The 17,265-nt window shown below is 36.4% G+C and overlaps 1 protein-coding gene across 1 annotated transcript in view; it reads right to left on the reverse strand.

The window, feature by feature from the left end:
* The window catches only part of TAX1BP1 (Tax1 (human T-cell leukemia virus type I) binding protein 1), a 46,466-nt gene extending 30,205 nt beyond the window's left edge, over positions 1 to 16,261 (reverse strand). Inside the window, exons 1-3 of the mRNA XM_010289027.1 lie at positions 16,147 to 16,261; positions 12,605 to 12,792; positions 10,826 to 10,984 (exon numbers count right to left, since the gene is read on the reverse strand). Of these exons, the coding sequence (XP_010287329.1) occupies positions 10,826 to 10,984; positions 12,605 to 12,792; positions 16,147 to 16,201 (402 nt within the window). The 5' untranslated portion in view covers positions 16,202 to 16,261. The remainder of the gene's footprint in view (positions 1 to 10,825; positions 10,985 to 12,604; positions 12,793 to 16,146) is intronic.
* Between the last annotated feature and the right edge of the window lie 1,004 nt (positions 16,262 to 17,265).

Raw genomic sequence — 17,265 nt, forward strand, 5'->3', positions numbered from 1 at the left:
GGGGGTAGTTAGGGGGTGTTGAATTGTGAGGGGTGGCAAATATAACTCATGACTCAATCACTTCCCAAACACCAGCACATAAATTAGATTTTAATTTTTGTCATATATGCTATAAAAAAAGAAGAGGAATAGTACATTACAACTATTTAAACTCTAAATAGTTTTATTATATGCCTTAATATAATAAAGAATTGCAAGGGATCATGAATGTACCTTCTTTTTTGAAAACAGCATTGGAGAATATGACCCACAATTTTCGTAAGAGCTATCAGTTTCCTGCAACCAAAAATATATGTACTCGGGGTAATGAAGGCAGAATATTCTAAGTAAAGTCAGTATTCCAAGTAAAACTTGCTGTATAACCAGCAGCAACACCACCACCAGACATTATAACTGCTTGTCCTTCCCTAGTGCAGTGGAGACTAATTACTTGCCCCTGTTTTGAAAGTCTAGTATAGTAAAAAGTCTATTTCAATGCATATCTGTGTTTTCTCTAAACACCACTTTGGTATAACTGTAACTGTTGTAACCCAAGTGCCTTCAAAAGAATTTAATCTGATACATTATATATACAAACTGTACAAACAGTTCAAACAGGCTGCCAAAGGTAACATATATTAAAAGGAATTAATAGCCTGAAAAAAATTCGCTCCACAAACAGCACTACAATTGATGCTGCTTTGCTTGTTATTCTAAAGGGACATGGTATTAAAACGTAAAAGTTCCATACTTAACAGATTCTCACCTAATAAACTTGTTTAGATACAACTAAAGCCTACAGTTTTGAAAGAAAAAAGGATTAATTTTTAGAGACGACTTGTTATTTTACAGAATTTTTAGCAATTCAATTTAAATGCTGCAATCCTAGTCCCATACACTCTGGTTACAGCAGTTTCAGAGCCTGTAAAATTTAAAATGAGTGCTCTTAGACTATTTTACAGGTAAAAGCTGACTGTGTTTTAGGAGGAGTCTAAAGGGGAAGAATATAATTAACACATCAGCTACATGTACAACCTCGATTGCAAAAAAGATAATTACTTTCTGTAATTATTGTTTACTTAATTCCTCTTTAATTTATCTGGTACATCTACAAATATTATATCTTTTCTTCCACCTTCTTATGAGAAAGAAAAGCACAGCAAGAGCATGAATAATTTTAATGAACTTGTTTAAAAACACTCAACAATTTTAAGGTTATTTTTACTCTGGATTGTATTTTTAATCCAGTTATAAATGCAGCTCCCCCCAACCTTCCTCCCTAGAGGTGCAACAGCTTTATGGATGGAGGGGGGAAGCAAACGGCACCACAAGAGTCAGAATAAGCAGCCAGAAATTACTTATGGCAGCCTCACTGCTGCAAAACAAAAAGCTACCAAAACAAAAATTCCTGTAACTACTAGGAGTTTCACTAGTGAAATAAAACAAAGAAAATTTAATGTAGTTGTAACGTGAATTTATCTTCCCCAGCATCAAAATTCCACTTTGAAAATTTTTATGTGCGTTCAGATAGGGAACAAGAAGATAGATCAGGGCACCAAAATCTTTATTGCTATTCTAAATTAGCAGAAGATTTAAGACAGATTATTTTAAAAATAATTTTATTATAATCACATGAAACACTGTCCTCCCTCTACAAAGAACTGCCATTACACACAATGTGATTTGTTTACAGTGCATTATGAACAGCTGCCAAAAGAACAGTTTTTACATCAAAAATTCTAAATTACAGACCAATTGCTTTAGGTTTGTGTAACTTAATGATAAATACAGTGACTGAAACCTCATAAAGTTATTACAAACCCTACCTAAAGGATATGCGAAGATCATGCTTGTGCCCCTCCTCAAAACACGTTTAAAATCTATTTATTGAACCTCTGCTACAAAAGGACTAATAATCTTTCATTTGAGAATGGAATGGCCATAAAGTTTCCAGATTCTCATTTTTATAACACAAAACTATGGCAAAAATCTGTATGTTCAACAATCAAAGCCAACATGCTTTCCCACTACTTATTTCTTACTTTTAATGGATTTTTGCAACACCAGTAAAACATTTCAAAGTACAGTCTGGTTAATGGAAACAAAGTGGTACAGACATCCCTTCCCGTGAATCAACATACACAACGCATTTTTGAAACATACTTAAGGCAGAGGGAGCGCCAGACAGAATAAAATACTTGAAAAATACAACCCAAGACCATTTCCAGCTTCCTGCAACCTGTAACATCTTGCAGTATGGCAATGGGCAGCATGTTTTTTTATACTTCAGCTTCCCATTTCATCACATATAAAACTCTCTATCCACTTTGTAAAAGCGATTCAATATCTGCAACCTTTATTTTACTTTTTAAAAAATGCATCCATTGTAATGAAGAACAAAAGTTAAAAATCAACTATGCAACTCTGAAACCAAAGAAGTCAATTCACCAAATACAAGGCAACATATTTAAAAAAAAACAAAACAAAACCAAGCAGCTAAACCTTTCAAGTTTCAGCTGGATTGATTTATCTGGACATAATTTAATGTCAGGGGAAGCATTATGCTTCCTACCCTGTAGAGAATTTAGGGGATCTAGCTGAATTATCTTCAGGAGCCTTTTTTTATCCCACTGACATCATAGCAGCTCCAACAGACTCGTGTAAAACACTTGGCTGACATCATACTCTGTTTACTCTGTTTACAGGACCTCTGAGGACAAATGATGAAGACAACATAGTACCACTACAGCCACTGAAAAAAATCTCAGTGTACTCATAACACAGGACCTGTACGTTCCAAAAGGAAACCTCATGTTGTAATTTTTCTTTCTAAAACAAAACTTAAGCATTTAGTAAAGTGAAACAGTAAACCAATTCCAAATAAACACAATGATATTAAGTTTTTATCTTTATGACTATGATTGGCAATAGAAATACTACTCTAAAAAACACTGAAGTCTCTCTATTCCAAAAACCTGCGATATCACAGTAATAGTAATTTGTGTTAATCTCTTCAACTAACATTGTTAAACTCTACAAAACTAAGGACTAACTCTGTAAAATTTCATCTAAGTAACATCAGTCACCCAATTACTATCATGAAGACTACAGATGTGCAAGTTTTTGCAGGGAGGCAGCTGAAGTATTTAGACACACTATGATTTTGCAGTATGCATTTACATTTCAGAACGTTATTTTTTAAACATCCTATAATTTCACTGTAAACTGTCACTTTTGCAAAGAGTCATTCCCATGAATACGTAATTTGAATTGAAGTGCAGGCAGGATCTCTCTCAAATTAATCTGTTCAATCATCCAGTGAAGTAAATTTCAATTAATCGGTTTAAGAAATACTCATACATAGAACAGTCACTAAAACAATAAAAACTGCATTTTCTCTTCACAGGATGTTTATAGCACCCTTGGCTGCTATAACTGCTGGCGCCAACCTGAGCAATTCTGAGTGTTTAATTTGTATCTTTAAAACATTATTTACATGGAGTTGAAGGGGGGGGGGGTTGCTTTCTGGCTTGGGAAGTGGTTTTTTGGTTGTTGTTAGGTTTTTTTGCTTTTTGGGTGGGTTTTGATTGTTTGGTTTCTGGGGTTTTTTTTAAACCAATGTGTCTCCCTGACCATCGGATTCTTGCACATGCAGCAAAAACAGTATCAACATAGCCTGATTTAAAAAGGCACTGAAAAAATACTGGATTCACTTACTTTTATGCATGCAGTCTGAACTGGGCACTTGTACTGCTGACATATAATACTGCACAACAGCATTTTGTCACTATCTAACCAGAGAAGCTCTCCTTATAAAATGGCATCAAAAGCCAATTTAAATAAATCCCTGGTATTTTAATAAAACTCTCCAATGAATAAAGCTACTGTGCAGGTAGAACCTGTCAGTAAAATGTGGATTTAGACGGATGTCCTATTAAAACTCCCCAGCAGACATATTAGTTAGCTCACTTTTAAAAGTTAAGTGGTAAACTAAGCTTTCAAAAAGCATAAAAGAACAAGTTTATCAAGTCAGCAAATTCACTTCTGCCTCAATTTATGCCAATGTCATAACAGAAACACTGTTCAAATGTTCATAGCATCAAAGAATGAGCAGGTAATCTGCAATCTGTTGCTTCTGACTCAAACTAAATATTTATGGAAACTACTGCCACAGGAGTAAGACTTGTCACCGCTGTAACATTAAAAGAAATCAGTTCAGAAGTACTCTCTTCCCACTAGAGGGAGACAAGTGATTGCAAAACCATCATTTGCAAGCTCTGCTCTCTACAGAAACATATAAAACCTTTGTTCACAAAATTGAAGGGTTGCAGAGTGTCAGAAGAATGACCGATAAAAGACTGACACAGTAACTACTGCATGTTTCTCTTGGTCAGCACAGTAATACTAAATCTTAAAACAGTAAGCAAGTGCACTGCTACCAGGGAGCTTTCAACTTTAACTGCCACAGTTTAAGTACAGAACTGGGAACACTAAGACCAAAAAGCGTATGTTCTTTTTATTTACACAGGTATGTATTTTTATATTCATAATGTATAAGATATAGATTATAATTGTTTGTATTCTTATTTGCTAGGTAAAACACACACTCGGTTTTTGATTCAATGTTCTTCAGTTTTTCCAAAAATAAAATACATTCAGATAAAAGCAGCTTACTAATGTGACTCAACATACTTGAGTTGTTATCAGTGAAGAAGTTATCTCAGTAGGAAACCAAAAGAAAAGTTGAAATGTTGAAAGCAACCTGAAACACTTCTGGTGACCATGTATCATGTGTCATCTTCCTAATAATCTTAGTAGGCAATTACCTCATTATTTTAAAGGTGTTATGTCAGTAGAATTGCAAGCTGTATATACAGCATGATATTGCACGCATTTTTAAAAAGGGCAGCAAGGAGGACCCTGGGAACTAGTAACCTCTCAGCCTCACCTCTGTGCCTGGGAAGATCATGGAACAGACCCTCCTGGAAGCTATGCTAAGGCACATGGAGGGCAGGGAGGCGATTTGAGACAGCCAGCATGGTTTCACCAAGGGCAAGTCCTGCCTGACCAACCTAGTGGCCTTCTATGATGGAGTGACCACATCAGCGGGTAAGGGAAGAGCTACAGATGTCGTCTATCCGGACTTCTGTAAGGCCTTTGACAGGGTCCCTCACAACATCCTTCTCTCCAAATTGGAGAGAGATGGATGTGATGGGTGGACTGTTTGGTGGATGAGGAACTGGTTGGATGGTTGCATCCGGAGGGCAGTGATCAATGGCTCAATGTCCAGGTGGAGATCGGTGATGAGCAGTGTCCCTCAAGGGTCTGTACTGGGACCAGTACTGTTTAATATCTTCATCAATGACATAGTGGGATCAAGTGTACCGTCAGCAAGTTTGCAGATGACTCCAAGCTGAGTGGTGCAGCTGTCACGCCTGAGGGATGGGATGCCATCCAGAGGGACATGGACAAGCGTGAGGAATGGGCCTGTGTGAACCTCATGAGGTTCAACAAGGCCAACTGCAGAGTCCTCCACCTGGGTCGAGGCAATCCCCAGTTTCAATACAGGCTGGGGGATGAAGGGATCAAGAGCAGCCCTGCCAAGAAGGACTTGGGGGTGCTGGTGGATGAAAAGCTGGACATGAGCTGGCAACATGCGCTCACAGCCCAGAAGGACAACCGTATTCTGGGGTGCATCCAAAGAAGTGTGGCCAGCAGGTAGAGGGAGGTGATTCTGCCCTTCTGCTCTGCTCTGGTGAGACCCCTCCTGGAGTACTGACTCCAGCTCTGGAGCCCTCAGCACAGGAAAGACATGGACCTGTTGGAAAGGGTCCAGAGGAGGGCCACAAAAATGATCAGAGGGGTGGAACACCTCTCCTATGAAGACAGGCTGAGAGAGTTGGGGTTGTTCAGCCTGGAGAAGAGAAGGCTCCACGGAGACCTTATTGCAGCCTTCCAGTAGTTAAAGGGGGCTTATAAGAAAGATGGGGACAGACTTTTTAGCAGGGCCTGTTGCAACAGAACAAGGGGCACTGGCTTTAAACTAAAAGAGGGTAGATCTAGACTAGATATAAGGGTGGTGAAACACTGGCACAGGTTGCCTAGAGAGGTGGTGGATACCCCATCCCTGGAAACATTCAGGGCTCTGAGCAACCTGATCTAGTTGAAGATGTCCCTGCTCATTGCAAGGGGGGTTGGATTAAATGACCTTTAAAGGTCCTTTCCAACCCAAACTATTCTATGATTCTAAATAGAAGTATGCTATCAGGAAACATCATCCCAGTGAAAACAAATTAACTCTGAAACACTAACAAGAAGGTTGTAAGAAAAAGACACGACATTTCTGAAACATTTCCAATAATTTCGCATTTCCTCTGAATTCCCAAGCAGAGTAGTAGCAGATTAAGTTAAACCTTCACATTCTGTAAAAGCTAATTTAATGTCGGGGCGGGGGGGAAGTCTAGGAATGGTTTAACTGGCATGAAAAATGCTGCAGAGGAATACTATGTCTTCCTGTAATGGAAAATACAGTCCATTTCAGAGGACTGAAGAGTGTGCACATTGCAGGGTAGGAGAAGAAAGGGAAGAACACGAATGAGTCACTTATCCCCCTCCCTAAACTGATCTTGTCAGAACAATTACATTAAGCAGCCATTGGATAAGAGAAAAGATCAACCTAAAAGAAATAAAGATTGAATTTGTCCCACGTTTACAGTATCTTAAGCTTTGGCAGGGCGGGGTAATTAACTTAATGGTAATAATTGTAACATATGAAGTGTGCTAAAAACGGTGGGGCTGGAGAACATGCTCCCTCTGAGCACAAACACTGACTAGCACAGAGCTCTGTGTCTTGCAAATATTCTTCTTCTGTGGTGGTGGCGATGACAACCTGAGAAAATGATGTCTGCAGAACCATTAATGTATTGAATACAAAAAAAATACAGGTTTTTTTCCTCCAATGTGATAAAATACTAAAAAAAACCCCACCAAATACCCACAAACCCAAACCTAAAAAAAATAAAAGCCTTTAGAGACAAGTAGTGGCTTAGAGTGCCATTAACACACATTAGGAGCTATGTTTCAACAACTCCAATAGCACATCATCACTTTATGTTTTGAATGCATTTTTTCCTCCTATCTTTGGTAGGAAATGAGATGACTATCTTGTAAGAAGGCAACAAATGACTGTGTATCTCCTGAACAGTAAGGGTACTGTTAGCAAACCGCAACATGTAGTTTACTGTCGCCGCTACAGTCTGAAGTGCTGCAAACAGAACTCGCCTCTTTTTAAAATGCAAGAAATGGGAATCTTTTCACCACTTAAAAACATGCATAGAGCCCAATATTCAAACTTCGTGGAACATTGATTGTGTTATACCTGAACAGATTTGTTTACTATCTACTTTTAGCTTGTTTCTTCCTAATGTTTTCCCTAAAGATCTTCTAAAGGACCACCTAGAAGCATCCCATCTAGGCAAAAAGCAGACAGAGAAGGCAATTGTTCCACTACTCAGAATTCTATGACAGTAACTACGTGGGGAAGAGAGATCAAATAATCAAGAGTAGAAGGGAAACACTATCTGGGATATAGCTGTGACATTGTCTGTCAACAACTAGCCTGTCTATATTAAGAAATCAAATATCTACAATAATTTCTCAATGATCCAAACTACTCCTAAGCTATTTGTGAAAACAAAGGACTGATAAAAATCAATACCAAAAGAGGAAAGTAGCCTAAAGTCATGCGAATAAACATGAATAAAAAGGGGATTTTAAGAGACATGTTTTAACAAAGCATTTTCATATTATGAACTCAGAGCTTTTAGATCATTAATTGACTTTGTTTGTTACATTGTACCATAATAAGATAACTTAGGTACTATGATCCCTAACCACACCATCCACATTCTCTTCAATTCAGTTATAAAAATATAAGGTAGCGTAAGAAGGTATTTGATCAAAAGACAAAGACGTGAGCTCAGATAGTCATATTATTTGCTCCAAAGCAGCTGAGTAATATTTTTAGAAAAGCAGCAGAATGACCAATATTTTCTGTAAAGGGATTCATAATTCAAAGCCCCCCTTATCACAACACAAATGGTAATAAACAAATAGTAGTTGCCAATATGTTATCAGCATAAAGAGCTCTGCACTCAATTAGAATCAACTGCATGTCTGTACAGAGATAGCCATTTCCTTTGCTCATGCAAACTGAGCATGAAAATATAATTACTGTCGTGTTTACAGTAATTATATTTTCTTACATAGGCTATTTTGTTTTATTCATTGTTTTTCTTTAGCCCAATATGCCCTAAAGTATATTGAAATATTTTTTTATTGGAAGTCCAAATAGTTAAAGCCTTACTCAAGTTAAACTTTGAAAAATACAAATTTTAAACAGATAAAAAGTGGATTTGATGAATTTATTGATCAGAAGTTTAGAGCATAACTAAAAATCCACCTGTATGTGACAAAAGAGCACTAGCAATAAAGAAGAAAATAACCCACAGAATTACTTAGTTAAAACACCCATTCTGTAACTTAAAGACAAAAAACCCCAAACCAAACCAAAACAACCTAGATCATACTGAACACAGGTGAAGATTCTGCTGTTACATAAAATACACACATATTTTGATTACTTAGCATTTTAAGGTTATCCTGTGTAGTCTTAACATAAAAAACAGCCAGGTTAATGTATTGTTTAGGTTTATCACCAATCATAATTATTCATGTCACATGAAGCTGTCTAGATAGTTAGGGGGCTTTGGGAGGAGTGGTTTTGGAGGGTTTGTTTTGGTGGATATTTGGGTGGGGGAGTGTTTTGTGGGGGTTGTTTTTTAAACCCAACCACAAGGAAAATAAAACCTAGGTACTGTAATCATACTGAGTACTACATAACTGCAGGAATCTTTAAATAAATCCATTAACACACTGTAGAGTCTTCTCAAAGATAAATCATATAATCCCTTGACCCACTGTTGTATATTGGGGTAGGGACGCAAGGAAAGAAGGGAAGACATCTTTAAGATTGAAAAGTTTAGAGAGAAAGCCGTGTATAAAGTATTGTTTCCTAAACTTTCCGATTATTAAAACGTTAATTTATTGCACCTGATTTAGTAGATGCCTGTTTAATTGTCAGGAGTAACATCGGATTTATATTCTGCTTATGTATACAAACAAATGACAGACATTTTAACCCAGATTTCTTTTTTTTTTAAACAAGCGAAAAACAGAGAACGTAAGAGATGTAAAATAAGAACAGTGTCAAAGACTTAAGAGACAAGAAAATAATGGCATGATTTAGAAAACTTCCACAGTATTCTAGGTAAGTGAAGAGGTGCATCAGCCTCAGATTAGACATCTACTTATAGCTCAGCTAAATAGAAGTGAGAAATTCTTCACATTGCATCACGACTTCAACAAAATACGAGGCAGAAACAAACAAAAAAATACAACATTCCTGAAATTAAATTCTAATTCCTAAGTTCTGCTACCTTAAAGGCAAAAGTATTTTTGCTATAGAAATTCACAGGGAAGTGTGAGCAAGTATCAAGACATTTTTGTTCCTATACAGTCCGTGTCCTTGCTGGAGAGCCGTCATAATCCCATTTTACAAATTGTTCTAAAACGACACTGTAAAGCTAACGTGGGTTAGAACTGACAATTTATTTCCATACATCTTTTTAAATGAGAACCTCAAATGACAATGAGAGGTACCTATGCAGCTTGGATTTATCCACCAAGTTTATGATTCTGCAAATCCATGAAATGCACACTTTCAAGTATTTATTTCTTGTTTCACTGATTTAAACTAGTTCTCCCATGTACCTGAAATTAAAACCATTCTTTTATAGGAAAAACTTTTTTCTAAACAAGATCTTATCCGTTCTTTTTTCTTTACCCAACATTCTAGTCCATTTCACTGTGACTGTTCAAAAGTAAACTACAAAAGTTTCAACAGTTTCAAATTCCCTCAACAAATTCCTTTCTATTAAAGGCGTATCATGCAGAACTGTTGACATATACATACTAGTACTTTGAAATAGCCTATTAACTGCTGTCCACAGCTAAATTATATAGGCTTCATTACTTCAAATTTGTCCATGTCACCACCTCCCTCCCACATGTTTTTAATCTTCTCCTAAAAGTTGTTTTTTAAAAAGCAGCAGCTTAAAAATAGCTTAAGTCTAACTTTTTTATGCCTTTTTTATAACACTCCATTTCCTCCTTACCATATATAGAATCCCAAATTAAGCTTGCTTTGTTTTAGGCTAGATTTATATCTTCACTATCAATTAACGCTGTAAATTAATTTTTAGGTTTATGCTTCTTTTTCCTTTTATAATCTTCAGACCTTTGTGAAGCCTTTTAGAGAAGCTACTAGTTATTTTTCGTTCTCTGTGTGCCTTGGCAGTAGTATTCTCTGTTAAGTCTTGATCTTTGCTTTTAATACCAAAACTTTTTACCATTTTCAATACTCTGTGTTCTGTGTAGTTATTCCTTAATGGGAGTTTTTTGAAAAGCCTTCCTCCATTTTAAGATAACGTAAGCAAACTTTAAACTACTTTCCACTATGAATTCCCCAGTTAAATGCCAAACATCTGGTAACAGTTGTCATCGATTATCTTACCAAGCCTGGTACCAAAAGCCTTAAATATTTTAACCATTTTACAACATAAAAGGAATAGTGGCAGGAGGTTAATAGGAACTGACCTATTCTAGTGTAAATGTCTATCTAACTGCTGAAGGGTTTTGATAGCTGATTTTCACCCAGTTTAACTGGTTCTTAAAAAAGGAGGATTACAGACATTATGAGTCAGCTTTAATCAGCTAAACAACTAACCTTTTGCTCTGTTTGTAGTTGGTCACATCTCTCCTTTTCATGGTTAAGTTCTTTTTCCAGTCTTTCAACTTGATCTCTGAGTTGTACTGTTTCCTTTTCCAGAACAGAAGTTACCTTTAATAGCTCTTCTTTTTCTTTTATTATTTTTTCAATTTTAAACTGTAAAAACAAAAACATTCCTTTTTGATCATTTTTCTCCCCTTCATTCCTATCAAATAAGTGAATAACAGATCAGTCCAGTGTTTGAGCAGAAACACAAAATGTCTGTCTTCTGGCTAGGTTATTTTACAGTCTTCCCCTTATTCCCAAATTTCTGAAGTTTCATTGCTCTGAATAAGCACCACATTACCGTTAGCACACTTTGCAGTGTCTTGATTTATACTCACTCAATTTTTCCATCCTTCACTGAAGTACCTTTACTGTTCCCAAGTGACAGCAACTACGGAGGAGCTAATTATGATGATGACAGCTTGGTGAAAAAAATGGCTGCCGAGTGTACACTTACACACACCCTAAAGCAACGTCTGAAACTTCACCAAAAAACTCAAATGCACACATAGCTAAAAGTAAGGACGGGCACATGAATTGCGGCCTTTCAATACTTAAAGGGGGCTTATAAGAAAGATGGGGACAGACTTTTTAGCAGGACCTGTAGCAACAGGACAAGCAGTAATGGTTTTAAACTAAAAGAGGGTAGATTCAGACTAGATATAAGAATTTTTTCACAATGAGGGTGATGGAACACTGGCACAGGTTGCCCAGAGAGGTGCTAGATGCCCCATCCCTGGAAACATTCAAGGTTAGGTTGGACAGGGCTCTGAGCAACCTGATCTAGTTGAAGATGTACTTGCTCACTGCAGGGGGTTTGGACTAGAGGAACTTTAAAGGTCCCTTCCAACCCAAACCATTCTATGATTCTATGAATCAAGATAATAAAAAAGATTTGAAAAAATATTTTTCTTTCATTTTTGTACTATGAGTACATATCTGAAAGGCAAATATATCTCAGACATATCTCAGTACTTAGTTTCTTATCCCTGAATTTTGAAAACTGTAGATCGAACATACGCATGCACGTGCCTAAACACAACTGACAAAAGGATAGCAAAATAAGTAAACTGTACTGAGCAATTTTCCAATATGCAACTCATACAACCAAGCTGGTTTTGTTTCAGGGTTTGTTTTGGTTTGTTTTTTGTTTGCTTGTTTTTAAGTAGTTTTCAGCTTACAAAATATCAACAAGCAAATGGAAACATCTTGACTCTGGATGTAAGCATGCGTGTCTAACCACATCCATCTAGCAAAGAACATGACACACAGAACACCGCTTTAAAAAAAACAAGAGCTATTATAACATACTTAGGCACCTGCAACTATTCAGCTTTTTGTTCCTGAGCTCTTCATTTGTGCACAAATAAAAGTATACTGGTTCCTTAATTTTTTTTCCTTACACCAAGCACCATTTCACACAAAGTGTATCTTAACCCCTCCAGTTAGTTGGAGAGTACAGATGTGAGAAATGAGCAACTATCTACTCTCTTATGGTTCCCCAGTCTATGCTTAGTGCTATACCATACCTGTAACCAGTTTAAAATCTTTACTCATTTAACCTGTAAGTGTTCTGAACTCCAATCAAATACTGAACAAGCCAGAAATACATACATTACACATTCATATGTAGGTTTTTCCCTCCTGGCTTATTCTTCAATACTATATCCTCTGAGTGTATGTATATATTAAAAAAGAAATTATAACATTTTAACAGTTGTTGAATCAAACCTCAAGAAGTCCAGCTTTCGTGGTCACCACTAACATATCAGAGTTTCCTTCATCTTCCATAGTAAGCAATTCTTCAACAGGGGAAGAGGTACGAAACTGGAAAGGTGTGCTTGCTCCACGGATTTCTCCTTTATGAGTCACATAACAGAACTGGTAAAATTCTCCATCATCATTTGGTAGATAATACCCTATCAAAATAAATTCGTATTTGAAGAAACATTCTACACAAACATACAAGTCTCCATCTGGAACAGATTATCAGATTATGTTAGCATTTCATGCTCATTACTTCAGTGAGGCACAGATACATCATTAAAACAGGAGAAAGGAAGAGTCATCCTATTTAGTAACTTTCATCCCCCAACAATTTCTCGTAGCTTTTAAGACACACGCCAAAACAGTATCAGGTAATACATGTTATATGTACACATCACCATACATACATTAGGTGATAGCTGTTGTTTATGTATTTATGAAACACATAGAATTATGAGCAATGAGATGCCCTGAAGCTGTATCGGGACCACATTGTTATGTAATTGTGGTACAATCACAGAAGAGTAAGCTATTTTTTGGCCTTGGAATACCTATACAACCAGAAACAAAGACAGAATAACATGCAACAACAAGACATCTGCAACTTTACTGGGTTCAATTTTTTGCATGTTTTTTGTTTACTTGTTATTTTTAAATGCCAAAGCATGGGAACACTCTGAATGGATAACACAATGTTAACAATCAGGGTGGAAGAAGTTTAAAATAGAGCTTATTTTTCAAAATTGAAAGAAACGTTTCTTCTAGACTTTGCAAGGTAAGAATAAATCATCCTCTTGTAGCTATGTAATACTGCATGCTGCTAGCAAATTATTTCAGCAGAATTTCTATGTGACTATTCAAGTGAACTGTTGCCCACTAAAGCGTCAACATCAAGCCTTTACATCACCTGGGTTTGCATTTAGTTCTGGAAATGATTGTTTAACATCCACAATAAGCTTTTTACCTTTATTAGTAAATGCAAGAAACCACACCTTACCCAGTTTAATGGTAAGAAAACCAACTGGTTTTATTTAGAACACTTAATTATCAGATACCCTAGCCAGCTTGAGTATGATACTAGCATAACAAATCCTCATCTAATGTTCAATCCAGCTGGTGATGTCACCAATTTCTGTTGCTATTTCACCACAACTGAATCTGCTCCCTTTCTAACTCTATCATTAATTTATATCACCAACTTTTATTCCAGATTCCTGGAAGACTTCTCCCAGTACTCTTAGCTACTTTTCCTACAAATGGTAAAACATTACACGTGCTATACAGACAGTAGTTCATGTTTCCATTAGTCTTATACTTTATTAACTGTAGCTCCAGGAATAGCATCTTAATTTCAAAATCTCAGGATTCTGTGCTTTTGGACCTGACTACACTTTCCTATATAGCATTGCAGTTCAGTTTACCTCATTCAATGCTTAAATAAGGCAACACTATGCAGAAACTAATTCAGAACAATCTACTTTGCAGGTCCAGCAAGTTTTAATATTGGTTCAGACAAAGGGGTTTTAAAACTACCTAATGTCTTTTTTCTTGTATCTAACATGTACTGGAGAGAAGAGATTCCTGATTATTTTCTTCTAACACACCTACTTAATCATTAAAAAAAAAAAAGTATTTAAAGCATGCTGCACAACATTTACTACTTATCTCAGTTAATTAAGCTCCTGTAAGCTCTGCTGATCTCATCTCAGCAGCACTAAAATATCTTGCCAAACGTAACTGGGAGACTGTCTGAATGGAGATTAAATCTGGCAGCTCTATAAAAGTGGTGGTATGTCAGCATGGAATGTAACAGATGGGACAGTTACCTGGTCTCTTCACAGGTGGTAAAACTCCTAAGTACAAAGAACTGATAATGGCATGTACAGCTGTGGGTTTCTAGGTCACTTTTAGTTTTGGTCCAATCCAATTTCATTCACTCAGTGAATTTTGGTAACTGTACAAGAAACTAATGACTACCTTCCAGTTCCTACAGAGCACACTTAATTTTCACAGATTTCAAGGTTATAAAATGGTCAGATCACATGGATATAGTCATCATCAAAAGTACCAGGAAAAATGACATGGAGTAAGAGAAAGAACAGCAAATTCATCCAAGCTATCACTATTTGCAGCTTTAACAAGATACAGTACTAATTTCAGGACTTCAATTATTACTTTTCTATGTATTTTAAGCCATAAACACACACAGATTAAAGCCAACTCTGAGAAGTAAAAAAGAACACAGGAATGTACATAAAATTCTGTTAGTAAGCAGAAAAGCATTAAACAAGTTTAAAAGAGGTGCTCTTTTTACATGCAACTTTGAATGTGTGTCAATTTTTGACATTTGTAATGTCCTGTGGCAAGAAGTTCTGCCCATTGACTGTGTTAACAAGTATCATCTCCACCTCCATTTTGAACCTGTCACTTGGTAGCTTACACTGATGTCTCCTCTTCTTTAAATATGAAGAATAGATAATCCACTCATGCCATGGATAGCTGATTTTAGAGACATCTGTCACTTCCCATTACTTCCCTTTCCCAGTCTGAAAAAACTGGCAGAGGAAGTTCTGAAGGTCACATAGTCCAACTTACCATTCAAGAGACTGTTGTCAGAACCAGCCTGAGACTTCCATGGCAGTGTCTAATCAAGAGTGTGGAATTCCTTACAAACCAGGGATACCTGTCCAAGTGCTGCAATACTCCCTCTTGGAAAAAAAGGTTCTTCTTAATGTTAGATGCAAACCTCCCAGGCCACAATCCATGGCCATTGTCCCTTTTCATATTTAATGAGAAGAGTGTGGCGCTGTCATCTTTGTAATGCCACACCTTTACATAGAAGCTATTTCCTAATTTTGGTCCTCCTTTGTTCATTTGTGCTACTAGATCTTTTTTGAGATTGGGAAGGGGAGGGAGTGGATAAGCTCCACAGAGTGTTGAAAATGCAGTTATACTATAGATTTGTACAGTGGTGTAATATTTTCTGATTTGTTCTTTATTCTTTTCTTTAAAGCTTCAGTGATTTTTCATCAATTGCTCGCTGTCAAAAGGTCCTCTGCTACTCTCTGACAACTCTGAATCTTCACCAAACCGTCATCTGCATTATTTATTCTCTCACAAGAATCACTTTACATTGAGAATGACGTTTAAAGTCCAGAGACTGAAGTCAATGTAAAGACACAATGCATTAAGATATGCCAAGATTAAAACACCCTGCTAATGATTAAACAAAGCCACTTTCTGTATTTGAGAAGTTCTGATGGAAACTATTCTATCAGTCATGAATATTCTCCATTACTATGTAAAAACATACTAAGTCACATATTTCCCCGTACAATTTCCTTGACATCTAAAATAAGAATGAACTTTGCACAGTGAAGTGTGGAAAATTCTCCTCCAATGTATGTTTGTAAAAGTCTACAACTGTTATACAACCATCAGCATTGTAATGAGCAGGTAAGTATTTAAAAAGCTGTGCAGGCTGGAAAATACTGCTTTATATTCACCTTGGAAAGTCAGCACACAGTTAACAGTTGAACCTTCCACATAATTTTCTGGCATAGGTGACCAAAGAAATGTGTAATAATCTCTTGCAGTACTCCAACCAACCTAAGACAAAACAAAACAAACCACAAACAAACAAACAAAAAGAAAAGAGAAAGCATTAAGTGGAAGAATTTGTTATACACAGTTAAGATACCATGGTCTGGCCTTTACAACATACTGTAATATGCATATTTCTGCTTCAACATGCAATAAAAAGATACTTAACAATGTTTACAAATCAGGAATATTTTAACAAGCATGTCAAAGATTTAGCATGAATTTTATTAAGCTTGTTACCTAAGGCAATAAATGGGTCTAAGGCAATAAAAGGGTCTATATAAATTAAAACACCAGACAGTTTTCACTATACATTAAACTATCTGGTACTTTTTTTTTTTCCTATGAAGACACACATTAGTATATTAAAAATACAAAAAATATTAATTCTGAAGTTTATAGTGAGATTTTCTTAGTGTAAGTTCTGCCAATGCTATTTTCTGTCCACAATCCAACAGATTCATCAGAAAACAAAAAGGAGGAAAGAAAAAAATAGCGCTCTTCCACTGAAGAGGCCAAATTTGACAGGGCTAAACTTGCACCTTTTAGACAACTTCTGCAATACTGAAAACCAGCATTTCACTGTAACATTAATTCTTCCGTACATACATGCTATGTCTGCAAGGCAAAAAAAAAAATTTGCACAAAAACCTAACTCAGCTAAGTTGATGCAGTCTTCCCACTAACTTCAATAAACACCTGTTTCCAGACTTTTCCTAAGAGTGCAGTTTCGTACAGTAAGAAACGCTATCCTCTGTAGAAACATATTCCAACAAGCTTGAAATATATGCATCTAAACCTGAAACCCAAAACAACTACTGTAAAGCAATGGATATTAATAATAGCATAATGGTAAAGGAGAAGAACAAATATATCTGTTTTATTCCATCGACTTAAAAAAAATATACCAAAAACCTTGTCAAAAGCTAGGTGTAGTATGATGTATCGGTACCTGGGTATACTGTCTTGGAAGAGTTAATAAGAGGAAAGGGGACAAATTGTCTACGAATTTCTAGCAGGTA

The sequence above is a fragment of the Phaethon lepturus genome, unplaced genomic scaffold (genome assembly GCF_000687285.1).
Source record: "Phaethon lepturus isolate BGI_N335 unplaced genomic scaffold, ASM68728v1 scaffold13676, whole genome shotgun sequence".
NCBI lineage: Eukaryota > Metazoa > Chordata > Aves > Phaethontiformes > Phaethontidae > Phaethon > Phaethon lepturus.